The following is a 12,500-nucleotide window of genomic DNA, read 5'->3' as shown; positions in this document are numbered from 1 at the left end:
TTTGTCCGCCTTGTTTCTGTTTCTGTCTGTGTTTGATTATGTGTGTACAGAGAATCCATTTCATATTCATCATAGCAATTCTCCCTCGTTACATTCAGAGATTGATGATGGTTGATCTCGCCTCCCGCCCTCCACCCCCCGCCCCCCGCCCCCCGCCCCCACCTCTTCTCCCACTCACACAAGTCTTTTGTTCTTTCACCCAAGCTCATCTGATCTTTCTCTCTCTCTCTTTCTCTGTCTCTCACCCTGCTGTGTCATTCTCTTTTTTGCTGAGTATATTTTTGATATTTTTTGTATATTTCTGTTTCTTACGATGCATCTCTTACTCATTTGTTTGTTTGTTTGTTTGTTTATGTTCTTTTGCATGCTGAGATGCTCCTCCTCCTCCTCCTCTTCCTCCTCCTCTTCATCTGTGACATCATGCATTCCTCACCTCCTTTCTTTTTGCTGACCGAACGATGTAAGCGGCTGACCTCACCACCTTGTTTGTCGAACGGTATCCGTACTGTACAGATATCCATTCTCTCCTCTCTCTCTCCTTCTCTCTCTCTCTCTCTCTCTCGTTCACTTTCTCGTTCTGTCATACCAGAGCAGATATAGGCAAATGAAGGAGGAGATGACATTTAAGACAACTGACAAGCACACTTCAGTGTCTTCGTACCTATAGTTCCTCTCTTCGCCATCTCACTTTTGTATGGGAGTGTAATGAACTTCTCCAAAGGTCTATTGGTCTAAAGTTTAAAAGGGGGGGGGGGGGGGGGGGGATTTTCTTAGGGGCCGGCATATCAGATTCCATACATTTCCTGGACGCTTTAATAGAGAAGTACCATATTACTACCACCACGGTATACCTCCATAAACCCACTGAAACGTCTAGGGTTTTACAGAGAGGACATTAACAAGGTCTAATGTCAGTTTGTATCACGTTTGATACACGCTGGGATCACTGGAGGCTGGTGGAGGTAAAACAAAAGAATAATTGGAGGGCGGGCGCATTGTAATGCATGGAACGGAACGAGGAATGGTATTCCCATGGTGTATAGTATTCCCATTCCTCATCCCATTCCATGCATTACAATGAGGCCCGTCCTCCGATGTCTGCCTCCGCCATCCTCCCCTGGCTGTGATGTGGTGCACAACAGTTGTAAAATACATGCCAGCCAGTCGTTAACTTGAGGAAATTTTTTGGACCTGACTGGCATGGGTCCTGCTGACCAGAATCGGTCTCTGTATCTTCGTAGTATTATAAAATTATAGACTATTCCCCCGGTACGGAGGCTGGTTAGGAGCAGTGTTTTGTTTCTCTGGCTTTGTGCCATGGTGAGAACCCATTACTTACTTAAAAAACACACACAGTTACACAGTCTGCTGCATTTCATTACCTGTTACTGGAACAACTCAACAGGCTTCAGAGGGCTTGATATGAAGTTGACTGATATGAGATCATACCGTAGACAAGTATCTCAAATAGCTCTGTGTTCCACTAGTTAGTTAGGATTTATTCCTGTTCTTTTGGATTGGAATGATTCATATCCATATGTCGCTGTGTGCATGTGCATGTGTACAGTATTCCCCAGATTAAACTTAATCTCCTTCCTTCAGAACCCTAAATTCCAGGAGCCTGTCACATTGGACTTCCTGGATGCTGAGCTGGAGAATGACATGAAAGTGGAGGTACACACACACACATACACACACACACACGCACACACACACACACACACACACACACACACACACACACACACAGGTGTTGGCTGTCTCCTACTCCTCGTAAAGCTTTCTTGGTCAGTCTGTGTGTGTGATTTACTCACCGTCTCTGACAGGAAACGAGAGCAAATGTTTAGAAGGGCAGAGAATACTCGATGGAACATACCGGCACTTTTCCTCTGCCTCTCTCTCTCTCTCTCTCTCTCTCTCTCTCTCGGTCTCTGGTGGTGTGTGCTGCGTAGCCTATGTATGTGCTACCAATCTAGGTGTTATCATTTTTTTTCCCGCTCCCTCTGGTGTGCAGATGTGAAATGTTCTGGGTTGTTAGCGGGAGAGCCTTAGAGAGAACTGACAGAAAGATCAACCTCCTCTCCCCCTCCCCCCCCCGTAATGACAAAACACCCCTTCTCATGACTGACACTGATATCACCGACCTGTCGTGTTACATTTGGAGTTAGTTTTAACTCCCTCTCTCTCTCTCTCTCTCTCTCTCTCTAACCCCCCCCCCCCTCTCTCCCCCTGTTCCTTCCTCTGTGTGTATAGATCAGGAGAATCATGATAGATGGGGACCCTGGTGAGCAGTCTCTAGAGACTCTGGTGAAAACCCAGGATGAGGTGAGAGAGGGAACATCCCACCACACCGGGGGAGGCCGCCGGAGGTAGAAATCGGAGGACGGGGGCTCATTGTCATGGATGGAAGGGAATGAGGAATGATATCAAAACATACGTGGTTGATACCGTTCCTCATTCCATTCCGTGCATTACAATGAGGCCCGTCCTCCGATTTCTACCTCCACCAGCCTCCCCTGCACCACACCACGCCTACAAGAAAACTGTGATCTAGTGAACATCTAGTGAACATCTAGTGAACGTCTAGTGAACGTCTAGTGGACATCTAGTGAACGTCTAGTGAACGTCTAGTGAAAATCTAGTGGACATCAAACTGTATCTCCAACAGAACCTCTGGCACAGTGTTATTTCATTCTTATTAATTCGTAGAAACGTTCCAAATTGGTCACATTGCACGATGCTTCTGTGTTCCCTGACAGCGGTACATAGACAGAGGTTTCAGGACCTACACCTGGGCACCTGTCAATGGGACGGACTACAGCTTGGCCCTGGTCCTGCCAAAGTACAGCGAGCACTTCATCCAGGCCAAACTGGGAGACACCATCAAACAAGCCATGTGTGAGTGCGCAGTCATCCTCATCACCTATTCGCACGCTGTACTGAACACACCAATCAGATCTCTCGTCACAGATGCACTCTGACATACGCACCAATCGGATCTCCCATTACAGATGCACTCAAACGAACCCACCAATCAGATCTTGTGTTACAGATGCTCTCTAACGAACCCATCAATGGGATCTCCCTTTACAGATGCACTCTAGCAAACCCACCAATCAGACCTCTGGTTGTTGGGGGCCCCTGATGGCTTCCTGCTGCCGATACACTCTTATTGGCTGTAGCCTTTGCCCTCTGGGGAATGAGTTACACGTCTTTAGAGGGGTTCCTCCCTAGCGATTGGGCTGTCAGATCAGAGGGTCTCAGTGGTCATGTTCCTTTAAAGAGCGACCTGTTGGTCGGTGGCCTATCCTCCCTCACATGCAACAGGCTCTTCCACAGCCATAGCCAGCCTTTTGATCCTGCCTTCTCCCCCTCCTCCTCCTCCTCCTCCTCCTCCTCCTCCTCCCTCTATCCGTCTTACAGTGCCTCCCTCTCTCTCTTTTTACCCTTCCCTTTTTCCTCAGTTTCGTGGCTCTCTCCACAGGGAGTCCTCCTCCTTTTTCTCGTTCTCGTTCTTGTTCTCTCTCTCTCTCTCTCTCTCTCTCTCTCTCTCTGTCTCTCTCCCTCTCTCTCTCCCTCTCTCTCAGAGTCACAGGGTAGGGAAGAATGTTACGCTACACAGCCTGACTCTTCTCTGGAGCCTTTCTCTCCGGACCGTAAATCTGTCTACACCTCCGTATATCTCCCTCTCTCCTCTCCTCCTCCTCCCCCCCCCCCCCCCCCCCCGTCCATCCCATTTTGTTATTTTCTCTCGGTCTGTTTTCTTTCCTCTCTCTCTCTCTCCTTCTCTCCCACTGTGATATGGACACCCGCTATTTTGACTGGAAGTGAATTACACAGGTTGAAACAGCAGATATAGGAGGTGTATGGGTGCTAATTGTTGCTCAGGACATGAGTCATGCACATCTGTTTGTGTGTAAGTAAAGCACAGTCAGTATTGTAAGCCTCGTGCAAACCTGGTCGCACAAGCCAGCCTGGCTCGTAGGGAGATTAGGGAGATAGTCTGCAGATAGTCTCCTGTTTCCTGAGGAAATACACCTCTGCAAACCCTCACAAAAACACGCACTCATCTGTGTACTTTCTCCGACTCTCCCTTGATATTCAATATCCCCTCTGTCCTCTCCTCTCTCTCTCTCTCTCTCTCTCTCTCTCTCTCTTGCCCTGTCTCTTGGATCCTTCCAGCATCGTGGGGCAAGTACTCTCTGGTGTATTCTCTGGTTTTACCCCTCGTCTTTGTGATGTGTTACAGTACACTGTGTCCGTCATCTCTGTTTTTTGTGTCAGCATGGTCATGTACTGTTTGCATGATGATGATGATGATGATGATGATGATGATGATGTACGGATGGATGGATGGATGGTTTTATGGGCGATGGATGACGTTAAGAGATGCATGGATCGATGTGGATATGGATGGATGGTTTTATGGGCGATAGATGGATGACGTTAAGATATGCATGGATCGATGTGGATGAGGATGGATGGATGGGCGGGGAGATGGATAGACACATACATACAGCGGCAGTAAGCAGCATAAACAGCAACAGATAAAGGAATTGACATACAGCTTTGATGCTTTGCCATAAACCATAAAAGTGTGATTGAGCTGTTATCCCAGCAGATGATGCTTTGAGTGACTGTTCTGAAGAGATGTCTCTGTCTCTGCATCGTTTCCACGGTGCCATAAAGACTCTGTCAGAACGCCATAGAGACTGTCTGAACTTTTACAGGCTCGTTAAAGAGAGAAACACGATCTGCCACGTTGTGTAGTGGTGCGCTAACGAGAGACTCCACAGCTCTCTGCAGAGTCGGGTCAGGTTCTGCGTCGGAACCGGGTCTTTAAAGAAACCCCCCTACTGTAATAATAATATTAATAATAAACGTTATGTATATACAACCTTTTTTAAAACAGGGTTACAAAGTGCTTTACGAATGTGCAGATGAAACAGATATGGAAATGCAAAGAAACAATCTAAGTAGAAAACAGTAAAACACAACACTTGTTCTGTAAGGACAGAATGAAAGGCTAGTCGATAAAAATGAGTTTAAAGAGATTTCAAAACAAACTAACTTGCTAGCCTAAACTAACTTGCTAGCCTAAACTAACTTGCTAGCCTCATATCCTCAGGCAGGTCTGTACCGGACCTCCTGGTGGTCCTAGGTCAACTCCCTGGAAGTGGTTCTAGGACTCTACAACCCCTCTCCATGGTTCTGGGTGTTAACCCCCCCCTGAAAGCAGCCCGCAGGGGGTTCCGACACACCTTTAGAGTGTTAGAGAGGATGTCAAGACCGGCTTAGGCAGTGACACATAGAGTGGGGGGGGGGTTGGGTAGTAACACAGAGAGTGGGGGGGTTAGGCAGTGACACAGAGAGTGGGGGGGGGGTTGGGTAGTAACACAGAGAGTGGGGGGGTTAGGCAGTGACACAGAGAGTGGGGGGGGGGGGGGGGGGGTTAGGCAGTAACACAGAGAGGAGAAACTGATACTGCACCAGCCACAAGAAACAAGCATAAAATGAGACAATTGAGGAGAGAAACAGAGAAATAGACAGATGTGAAGCATGCAGATAAAGAGAGATAGAGAGAGAGAGGGGGGGGGGGTGCAGTCAGAAAGAGAGGAGATAATAGGAAGACCATCTGTGAACAGAGACCCTCCCCGCCCCAGTCTTTTGGAGAGGAGTTACACACGATCTGTCGGTCATCTTTTATAGGGCTTGACACTCTTTTGATGATGTACCAGATAGTGATGACCCCCCTCTCTGATAGAAGACCAGTCGTGATAGGTTTCACAGACCGCTCCATTTGGACCGTACATAGATTGTATTAACATGTTTTTCCTCACGATGTCTTGTTTTATAGAGACACAGTTATGGACACGGATTGATGCTTTTTACGATCGTCGATGCCGTACGAATGAACAGAATGAAACCCAAAACCAGTGCACGTCAAGCATGATACAAGTGCCAGAAGAGTGAATGTGAATCTACCCTCTTATTGTTCTGTAACTCACTCTTCCCTGCATGTCTGTTTTGCATGCCTGTATGTTTCACTTCTGACGTTGTGTAGACGTTGCTGTAGAGAGTATGTGTATTTATCTCAAGGATGTGAGGGTCATTCTGAGTGGATAAGAGAACTACGCTTCCAGAAAGTTCCTTTCTTTTTCGCGACTTCACCATTTACTGGGACATGATTTATTAAACCCGTGCATTTGTACAGGGCTTGTGTGTCAACATGCGGTAAAGCCGATGGATTTGCTCTTACGCTTTCTCACAATCCCTCTTCCTCTCCTCTTTCCCTTCTCTCTCTCTCTCTCTCCCTCTCTCCCTCTCTCTCTCTCTCTCTCTCTCTCTCTCTCTCTCTCTCTCTCTCTCTCTCTCTGGGGTCACCACAGGGGACACAGGCAAGTACTCCTCAGTCTCTTGTTCTCTTGTTCAATAGTACCTTCATCTCTCTATCAGCCACACCCTCGCTCTACCTCCACCCAGCACCTCATACCTGCCCAACATTGTGTGTGTGTGTGTGTGTGTGTGTGTGTGGGTGTGTGTGTGTGTGTGTGTGCGTGTGTGTGTGTGTGTGTGTGTGTACGATTGTGTGATTTAGTGGATGTTCTCCATGTGAAGTGTCCACCACCATGTGTCTATGCCTATGGCCCCATCACCAGTTAGGCTGTGGTTGAGTTGAAGCAGGCCTCTGACCGTGTCAAAGGGTTGTCAACACCCACCCACAAGGACAGGCTGCCAGTAGGCCTAAGTGAGAGCCAGTTGAAGGATGGCCGTGTTCTGGAGATAAGGTTTGACAGTGAGGGTCAACAGGGAGGTTGAAGAAAACTCGATACTCTGGGTAGCATGACTCCAGTAGGACTACATTCTGTATATGTCAGTGTAGGTGTAGTGAGTTCTGAAGTTCTGTTGAAAAACAGTTGAGTCAATGTTGAGGTGCTGAAGTTCAGTTGAGTAACAGTTGTAATATATGCCATTTTGCTTGGCATTTTTATCCTTACATTGGATAACAGTTGAGTCCATGTTGAAGTTCTGAAGTTCAGTCGAACAACAGCTGAGTCCATGTTAAGGTTCTGAAGTTCAGTCTGACAGCAGTTGAGTCCATGTTGAGGTTTTGAAGTTCAGTCTGACAACAGTCGAGTTTGTGTTGAGGTTCTGAAGTTCAGTCGAAACAACAGCCAAGTCCACGTTGAGGTTCTAAAGGTGTTTCGTGTCTTCCGCAGCCATGGAGACGATCCAGCTGGAGAAGTTTGATGAGTTCGGCCACACGTTCATCGCTCCCAGGTAAGTGGGCCCCGGCAAATGACAGAGAGATGTCAGTTGAAAGAAGACAATACCTAAATCTGAAGAGCAGCAGCTACCATGTGGAGCTGTTAAGCCTACTCCATTATTCAAAGCTCAAGATTGGCCGTGAATGGGATACATAATCTAGTACCTCCTGCTCAAGACACAATGGGATGTTTCATGATGTACTGACACAGTACGTACTGACACGGAGTGAATACGAGAGATATGTGAGGTATGTTAGACGTGAGGTCTGTCGTTTTCACAGGGACTACTGCAAAGACCTGAAGCTGACCGACAACACCACGCAGTTCTTGCTGGACTTCAACCAGTACATCGACAGGAACACGCCTGATTCATGTGAGTCTCTTTATACACAACGACCTGTGTTGCAACGGGTCGGTTGGCTGAGAAGAGCCCTCCTGCATCTTATATGGTCCTGTGATCTGGCCAAGGTCAAAAAGATCACCCATTCCTCAATCAATACAGTGTCATTACTGTATCAGTAATGCTACCACGGTTAGATCATTACGCCCTCCATTAGCCCAGCACACTGTAAGTGCACAAGCCCAGCTTATCTCCTGTGTGTGTGTGTGTGTGTGTGTGTGTGTGTGTGTCTGTGTGTGTGTGTGTGTGTGTGTGTGTGTGTGTGTGTGTGTGTGTGTGTGTGTGTGTGTGTGTGTGTGTGTGTGTGCGTGCGTGTGTGCGTGTGTCTGTGTGTGTGTCTGTGTGTGTGTCTGTGTGTGTGTGTCTGTGTGTGTGTCTGTGTGTCTGTGTGTGTGTGTGTGTGTGTGTGAGTCAGGAGGCTTTCCCGACACTGCACTGTCACGTTGTTCAGTGGTTATCTGCTGAAGGTCACAGAGCGGGAGTTAGTCATTTGATTAGTCTGGTCTAAGAGAGGTGACCTCAGCTTGATCGACTCGTTTCCCAGAATCCCGATGCTGTCATACTACAGAATGACTCATTGTGTTGTCATTTATAATCCTCTCATGGACACCACACCTTCTGTCTCTCACCATCATCATCTAATGGATCTGGACAGTCCAAGGTCGTAGGCTTCTTAATGTGATAGGCGTCCTATGATTCTACGATGCATTTTTTTGTTTGTTTTTTACAGTTTTATACATTCAGTATCAGCCCACTAATGTCAATGAAGTATACAGTAGAAGTGTTCATATATGAAGGGTGTGTGATAGGGTTCTCCTGGGACTCTCCATGGGAATCTCCCCCGTGTGCTGATGCATACACACATGCATACACACACACACACACACACACACACACACACACACACACATATATATATATGAACAATGACTCACCGGCATGCTTTTATGATGCAGTACTCCCAGGGGGTGTGTGGGTCCAGGGTGAAACACCATCTCCCTTTCTCAATCTCTATCTATCTATCTCTCTCTCTCTCTCTCCCTCTCCCTCTCCCTCCTCTCTCTCTCTCTCTCTCTCTCTCTCTCTCTCTCTCTCTCTCTCTCTCTCTCTCTCTCTCTCTCTCTCTAGGCAATGTGAGTCTGGTCAGCAGGCTGATACTGGATGCAGGACTGACCGCAGACCTGGTCAAAGTGTGGAAAGAGCAGACGCTGTGAGTTGTACTGTAACACTTCTCTTGGACAACAGACGTTGACTTGCCCTACAGACATGATGTCCTTGAAGAGACATCAGCTAACTGACAGTAGCGTGTATTCAGCGCATTGTTACATTCTGCTGTCTTCTCGCTGTGGGAGTCTTGGCTGTGTGTTACCAATAAAACATGATGAAAGAACGGCTGCGAGAACGTATCACGCCCAGTAATGCCAGGCCATGCCAAGCCATGCCAAGCCATGCCAAGCCATGTCAAGCCCATAGTGCTTTCTGAGGAGATTCAGAGTAATTGAATCAATGTGCATTCCTCTGTCTGGCATGTGTGCGTGTCAGAAATCATCTTGTACAATATGCCCTTCATGGGGCTGGGCGCACACACACACACACACACACACACACACACACACACACACACACACACACACACACAGAAAGAATCTCACACTGGAACAGGGATATCTGTTCAGGATTAGGATATAAAAGACTCTCAGGGAATACAACAATTTGTTCTCAAAAGTAGTAAAGTAAGACCATGTTGCACACACACACACACACACACACACACACACACACACAGACACACTCCTCACTCTGACACTCCGATTGGTTGACATGTCCCCCCCCCCTGATATTGAGCTCTGATTGGTTCCTGTGCGCTGTGTGTTCTCAGGGGTGAAGTCCTGGCCAGGTTTGTCGCCACAGATGGAGGGATCACACGTGTCTTTCCCAGAAGGTACGCTCATCTTTCTCCGTGTCCATCAGGGCTGCAATATAGCACCGGGGGAGGGGGGGGGATCTCACCATTGTTTCATCCACAGAGAGGGAGACAGTGGTCTATGCTCGAGAGTGTTACGTTAAGCTGAGTGGTGGCTCTGAAATGAAGGTAGATGTCATTGGAGTTCTGAGGTGTATCGTATATAACTTGTGGGCAGATGAGGTCGTCGTAAGAGATATCAGTACCACGTGTCCTACTGCACTTTCAGAGAGAGAGAGAGTTTTGGTCTCGATCTGTTGGTTAGGGTTAGGGTCAGGGTTAGGGTTAGGGTTAGGGTTATTAACACGGAGGATACCGTAGGTTGTTACGAAATTAGCTCCAGTACAGCAGGCCAGTACATGTAGCCCAAAGCCCACTAGAGACATAGTCTAGTGTGCTGGTTGAACTTCCAGACACACTCTCTCTCTCGGTACGTATTTTGCTGTACTCTACAGACAGAAGCCTTCAACACACAGTCGTGGCCTAGACGCGTGCTCAGTGCTGAGGAACTTACGAACGCACTCTCTCACGCTTCATCCGTCCGTCTATGTTGACGTACTTTGCTGTACTCTACGGACGAACCGTCGGACACACGTAGAAATAGTCATGGTCCAGAGAGGAATGCTCTGTGGAACTCATACACTCTCCCGATTCAGCTCTCTATTTCTATGTTCCTGAACTGTGTTCTACACCAGACATGCTGTACCTCCTGGATGAAATATGATGTCTTATCAGAGACAAATAGATGAAAGAGAGACGTTAAAACAATGTGGTTTTATTTATATATATATATATATATGTCCACTGCTTTGGGTGTGACTGTTATTTTGATGACCAATATTTGGCTTTTGTGTGTGTGTGTGTGTGTGTGTGTGTGTGTGTGTGTGTGTGTGTGTGTGTGTGTGTGTGTGTGTGTGTGTTTCAGTGCTGGGGAGGAGTGGACAGAGAATGCTGAAACGTACGAGTCTAGCTTCTATAAGAGGACCCTGGACAACGACATATACATCTTCACTGCCCCATATTTCAACAGTAGGTTATGAGACCTTACTATACGTGTGTGTGTGTGTGCGGCAGTGTGTGTGTGTGTGTGTGTGTGTGTGTGTGTGTGTGTGTGTGTGTGGCAGTGTGTGTGTGTGTGTGTATGTGTGTGTGTGTGTGTGTGTGTGTGTGTGTGTGTGTGTGTGTGTGTGTGTGCGTGCGTCTGTGCGTGCCTCTTCAGTGTGGTCTGGCACCAAACCCCCTTCTCTCTCTCTCATGGGACGTCCCGCTCTACTGGCTAAGATCAGAACTAAGAGCCCCCCCCCCCCTCAGTCTCTCTCACCCTCTTCTACCCCTTTCCAATATCTACTCCTCCTTCACCCCTCTCTCTCTCTCTCTCTCTCTCTCTCTCTCTCACTCTGCTACCACTCGTTTTCCTACCTCTTCACTCCCTCTCTCTCTCTCTCTCTCTCTGTCTCTCTCTCTCTTTCCCTCTCCCCCTCCCTCCCTGTACGCTGACACTAATATCTCTAGCAGATACCAGGGGTACAGTACAGCAGGCCAGACTCTCCTGAGCATACATACAGCTCTGTTCTCCAGTCTCTCTGTACAACAGTATTACATGCCTGTGGCGTCTGCACTAAGTCGAACGACATGACCCAGAAACATACAGTACAGGACATGCAGCTTCCGTACCTATTAACAACACGAATGCTTCATGGAATTCGCTGGAAACCATTTTGTGTCAGACGATGAAGCGACACACCCCAAAATAGTTGTCGTTATATCAGGCAGCGTACGAATATAAGGTCTATTGTCATTGTTTCTCTAGTTTGTTTGACGTGACCTTTTTTGTCTGAGTATGTTCACTCTGTTGTTTGTTCTCCTCTGCTCTCTCTCTCACTCTCCCCCTCCCTCCCTCCCTGCCTCCCTCCCTCCCTCGGGTGCAGAGAGCAGGGAGTCCGGGTATGAGTCTGGTATTCTGGTGAGCAAGGCTGTAGACCTCACCATCGATGGAGTCAAGCTCAAACCTGCTGGTGAGTCTCTCCCTCTCTCTCTCTCTCTCTCTCTCTCTCTCTCTCACACACACACACACACACACTCTCACACACTACCTGTGAACCCTGGATGCCCACACAATGCCCTATGACTTCAATTTCAGAGGTTGTTGAAAAAGGCTCTGATGGATCCTAGATGTTTTTGTTCAGTTCTATTTGTGTTTTCCTGCAGTGGTGGGGGTCAAACTCAACGTCACAGACTGGATGAACAGTTTTATGAACGCTACCATCAAAGAGAACGTAAGTATATAAGAAACATCAAATGATACTGTATCTTTGCTCACATATACTGTGCAGTACATGCGGTCATCTGTAGGAGATTGAAATGGATTGTTTGATCCCTGCAGTGCAAGGAGGAGATCTGTGGCTGTCTGAAGAACGATAAGGTTTGACCACACAACTCAATCACGCATACACACACACACACACACACACACACAAAGGTACACACACACACCAACACACACACACACACACACACACACAAAGGTACACACACACACCAACACACAGACACACTCACACACATATATACACACACAAAGGTAGACACACACACACACACACACACACATGCACACACACACACACCAACACACACACACATATACACCAACACACACACACACACAAAGGTACACACACACACCAACACACACACACACACACACACACACACACACAAAGGTAGACACACACACACACACACAGACACACAAAGGTACACACACACACACACGCGCGCGCACACACACACACACACACACACACAACACACGTTGTGAGACGTCAGATGCATTCTTGACTGAAGAATACTGCCTGTTATGTTTTGT

The 12,500-nt window shown here is 47.5% G+C and overlaps 1 protein-coding gene across 1 annotated transcript in view; it reads left to right on the top strand.

The window, feature by feature from the left end:
• Positions 1-12,500, top strand: part of LOC310801650 (voltage-dependent calcium channel subunit alpha-2/delta-1-like) — a gene marked incomplete at both ends in the record, with an annotated part of 72,010 nt that overhangs the window by 47,989 nt on the left and 11,521 nt on the right. The window contains 11 exons of the mRNA XM_083665717.1: positions 1,618-1,674; positions 2,254-2,325; positions 2,760-2,898; positions 7,221-7,281; positions 7,550-7,641; positions 8,797-8,878; positions 9,548-9,610; positions 10,557-10,660; positions 11,560-11,646; positions 11,840-11,907; positions 12,015-12,053. Coding sequence (XP_083521843.1) covers positions 1,618-1,674; positions 2,254-2,325; positions 2,760-2,898; positions 7,221-7,281; positions 7,550-7,641; positions 8,797-8,878; positions 9,548-9,610; positions 10,557-10,660; positions 11,560-11,646; positions 11,840-11,907; positions 12,015-12,053 — 864 coding nt within the window. The remainder of the gene's footprint in view (positions 1-1,617; positions 1,675-2,253; positions 2,326-2,759; positions 2,899-7,220; positions 7,282-7,549; positions 7,642-8,796; positions 8,879-9,547; positions 9,611-10,556; positions 10,661-11,559; positions 11,647-11,839; positions 11,908-12,014; positions 12,054-12,500) is intronic.

This window comes from Argentina silus (genome assembly GCF_951799395.1).
Source record: "Argentina silus genome assembly, chromosome: 3".
Classification (NCBI taxonomy): domain Eukaryota; kingdom Metazoa; phylum Chordata; class Actinopteri; order Argentiniformes; family Argentinidae; genus Argentina; species Argentina silus.
The sequence above is the reverse complement of the archived record's forward strand: the minus strand, read 5'-3'. Positions and strand labels throughout refer to the sequence as shown.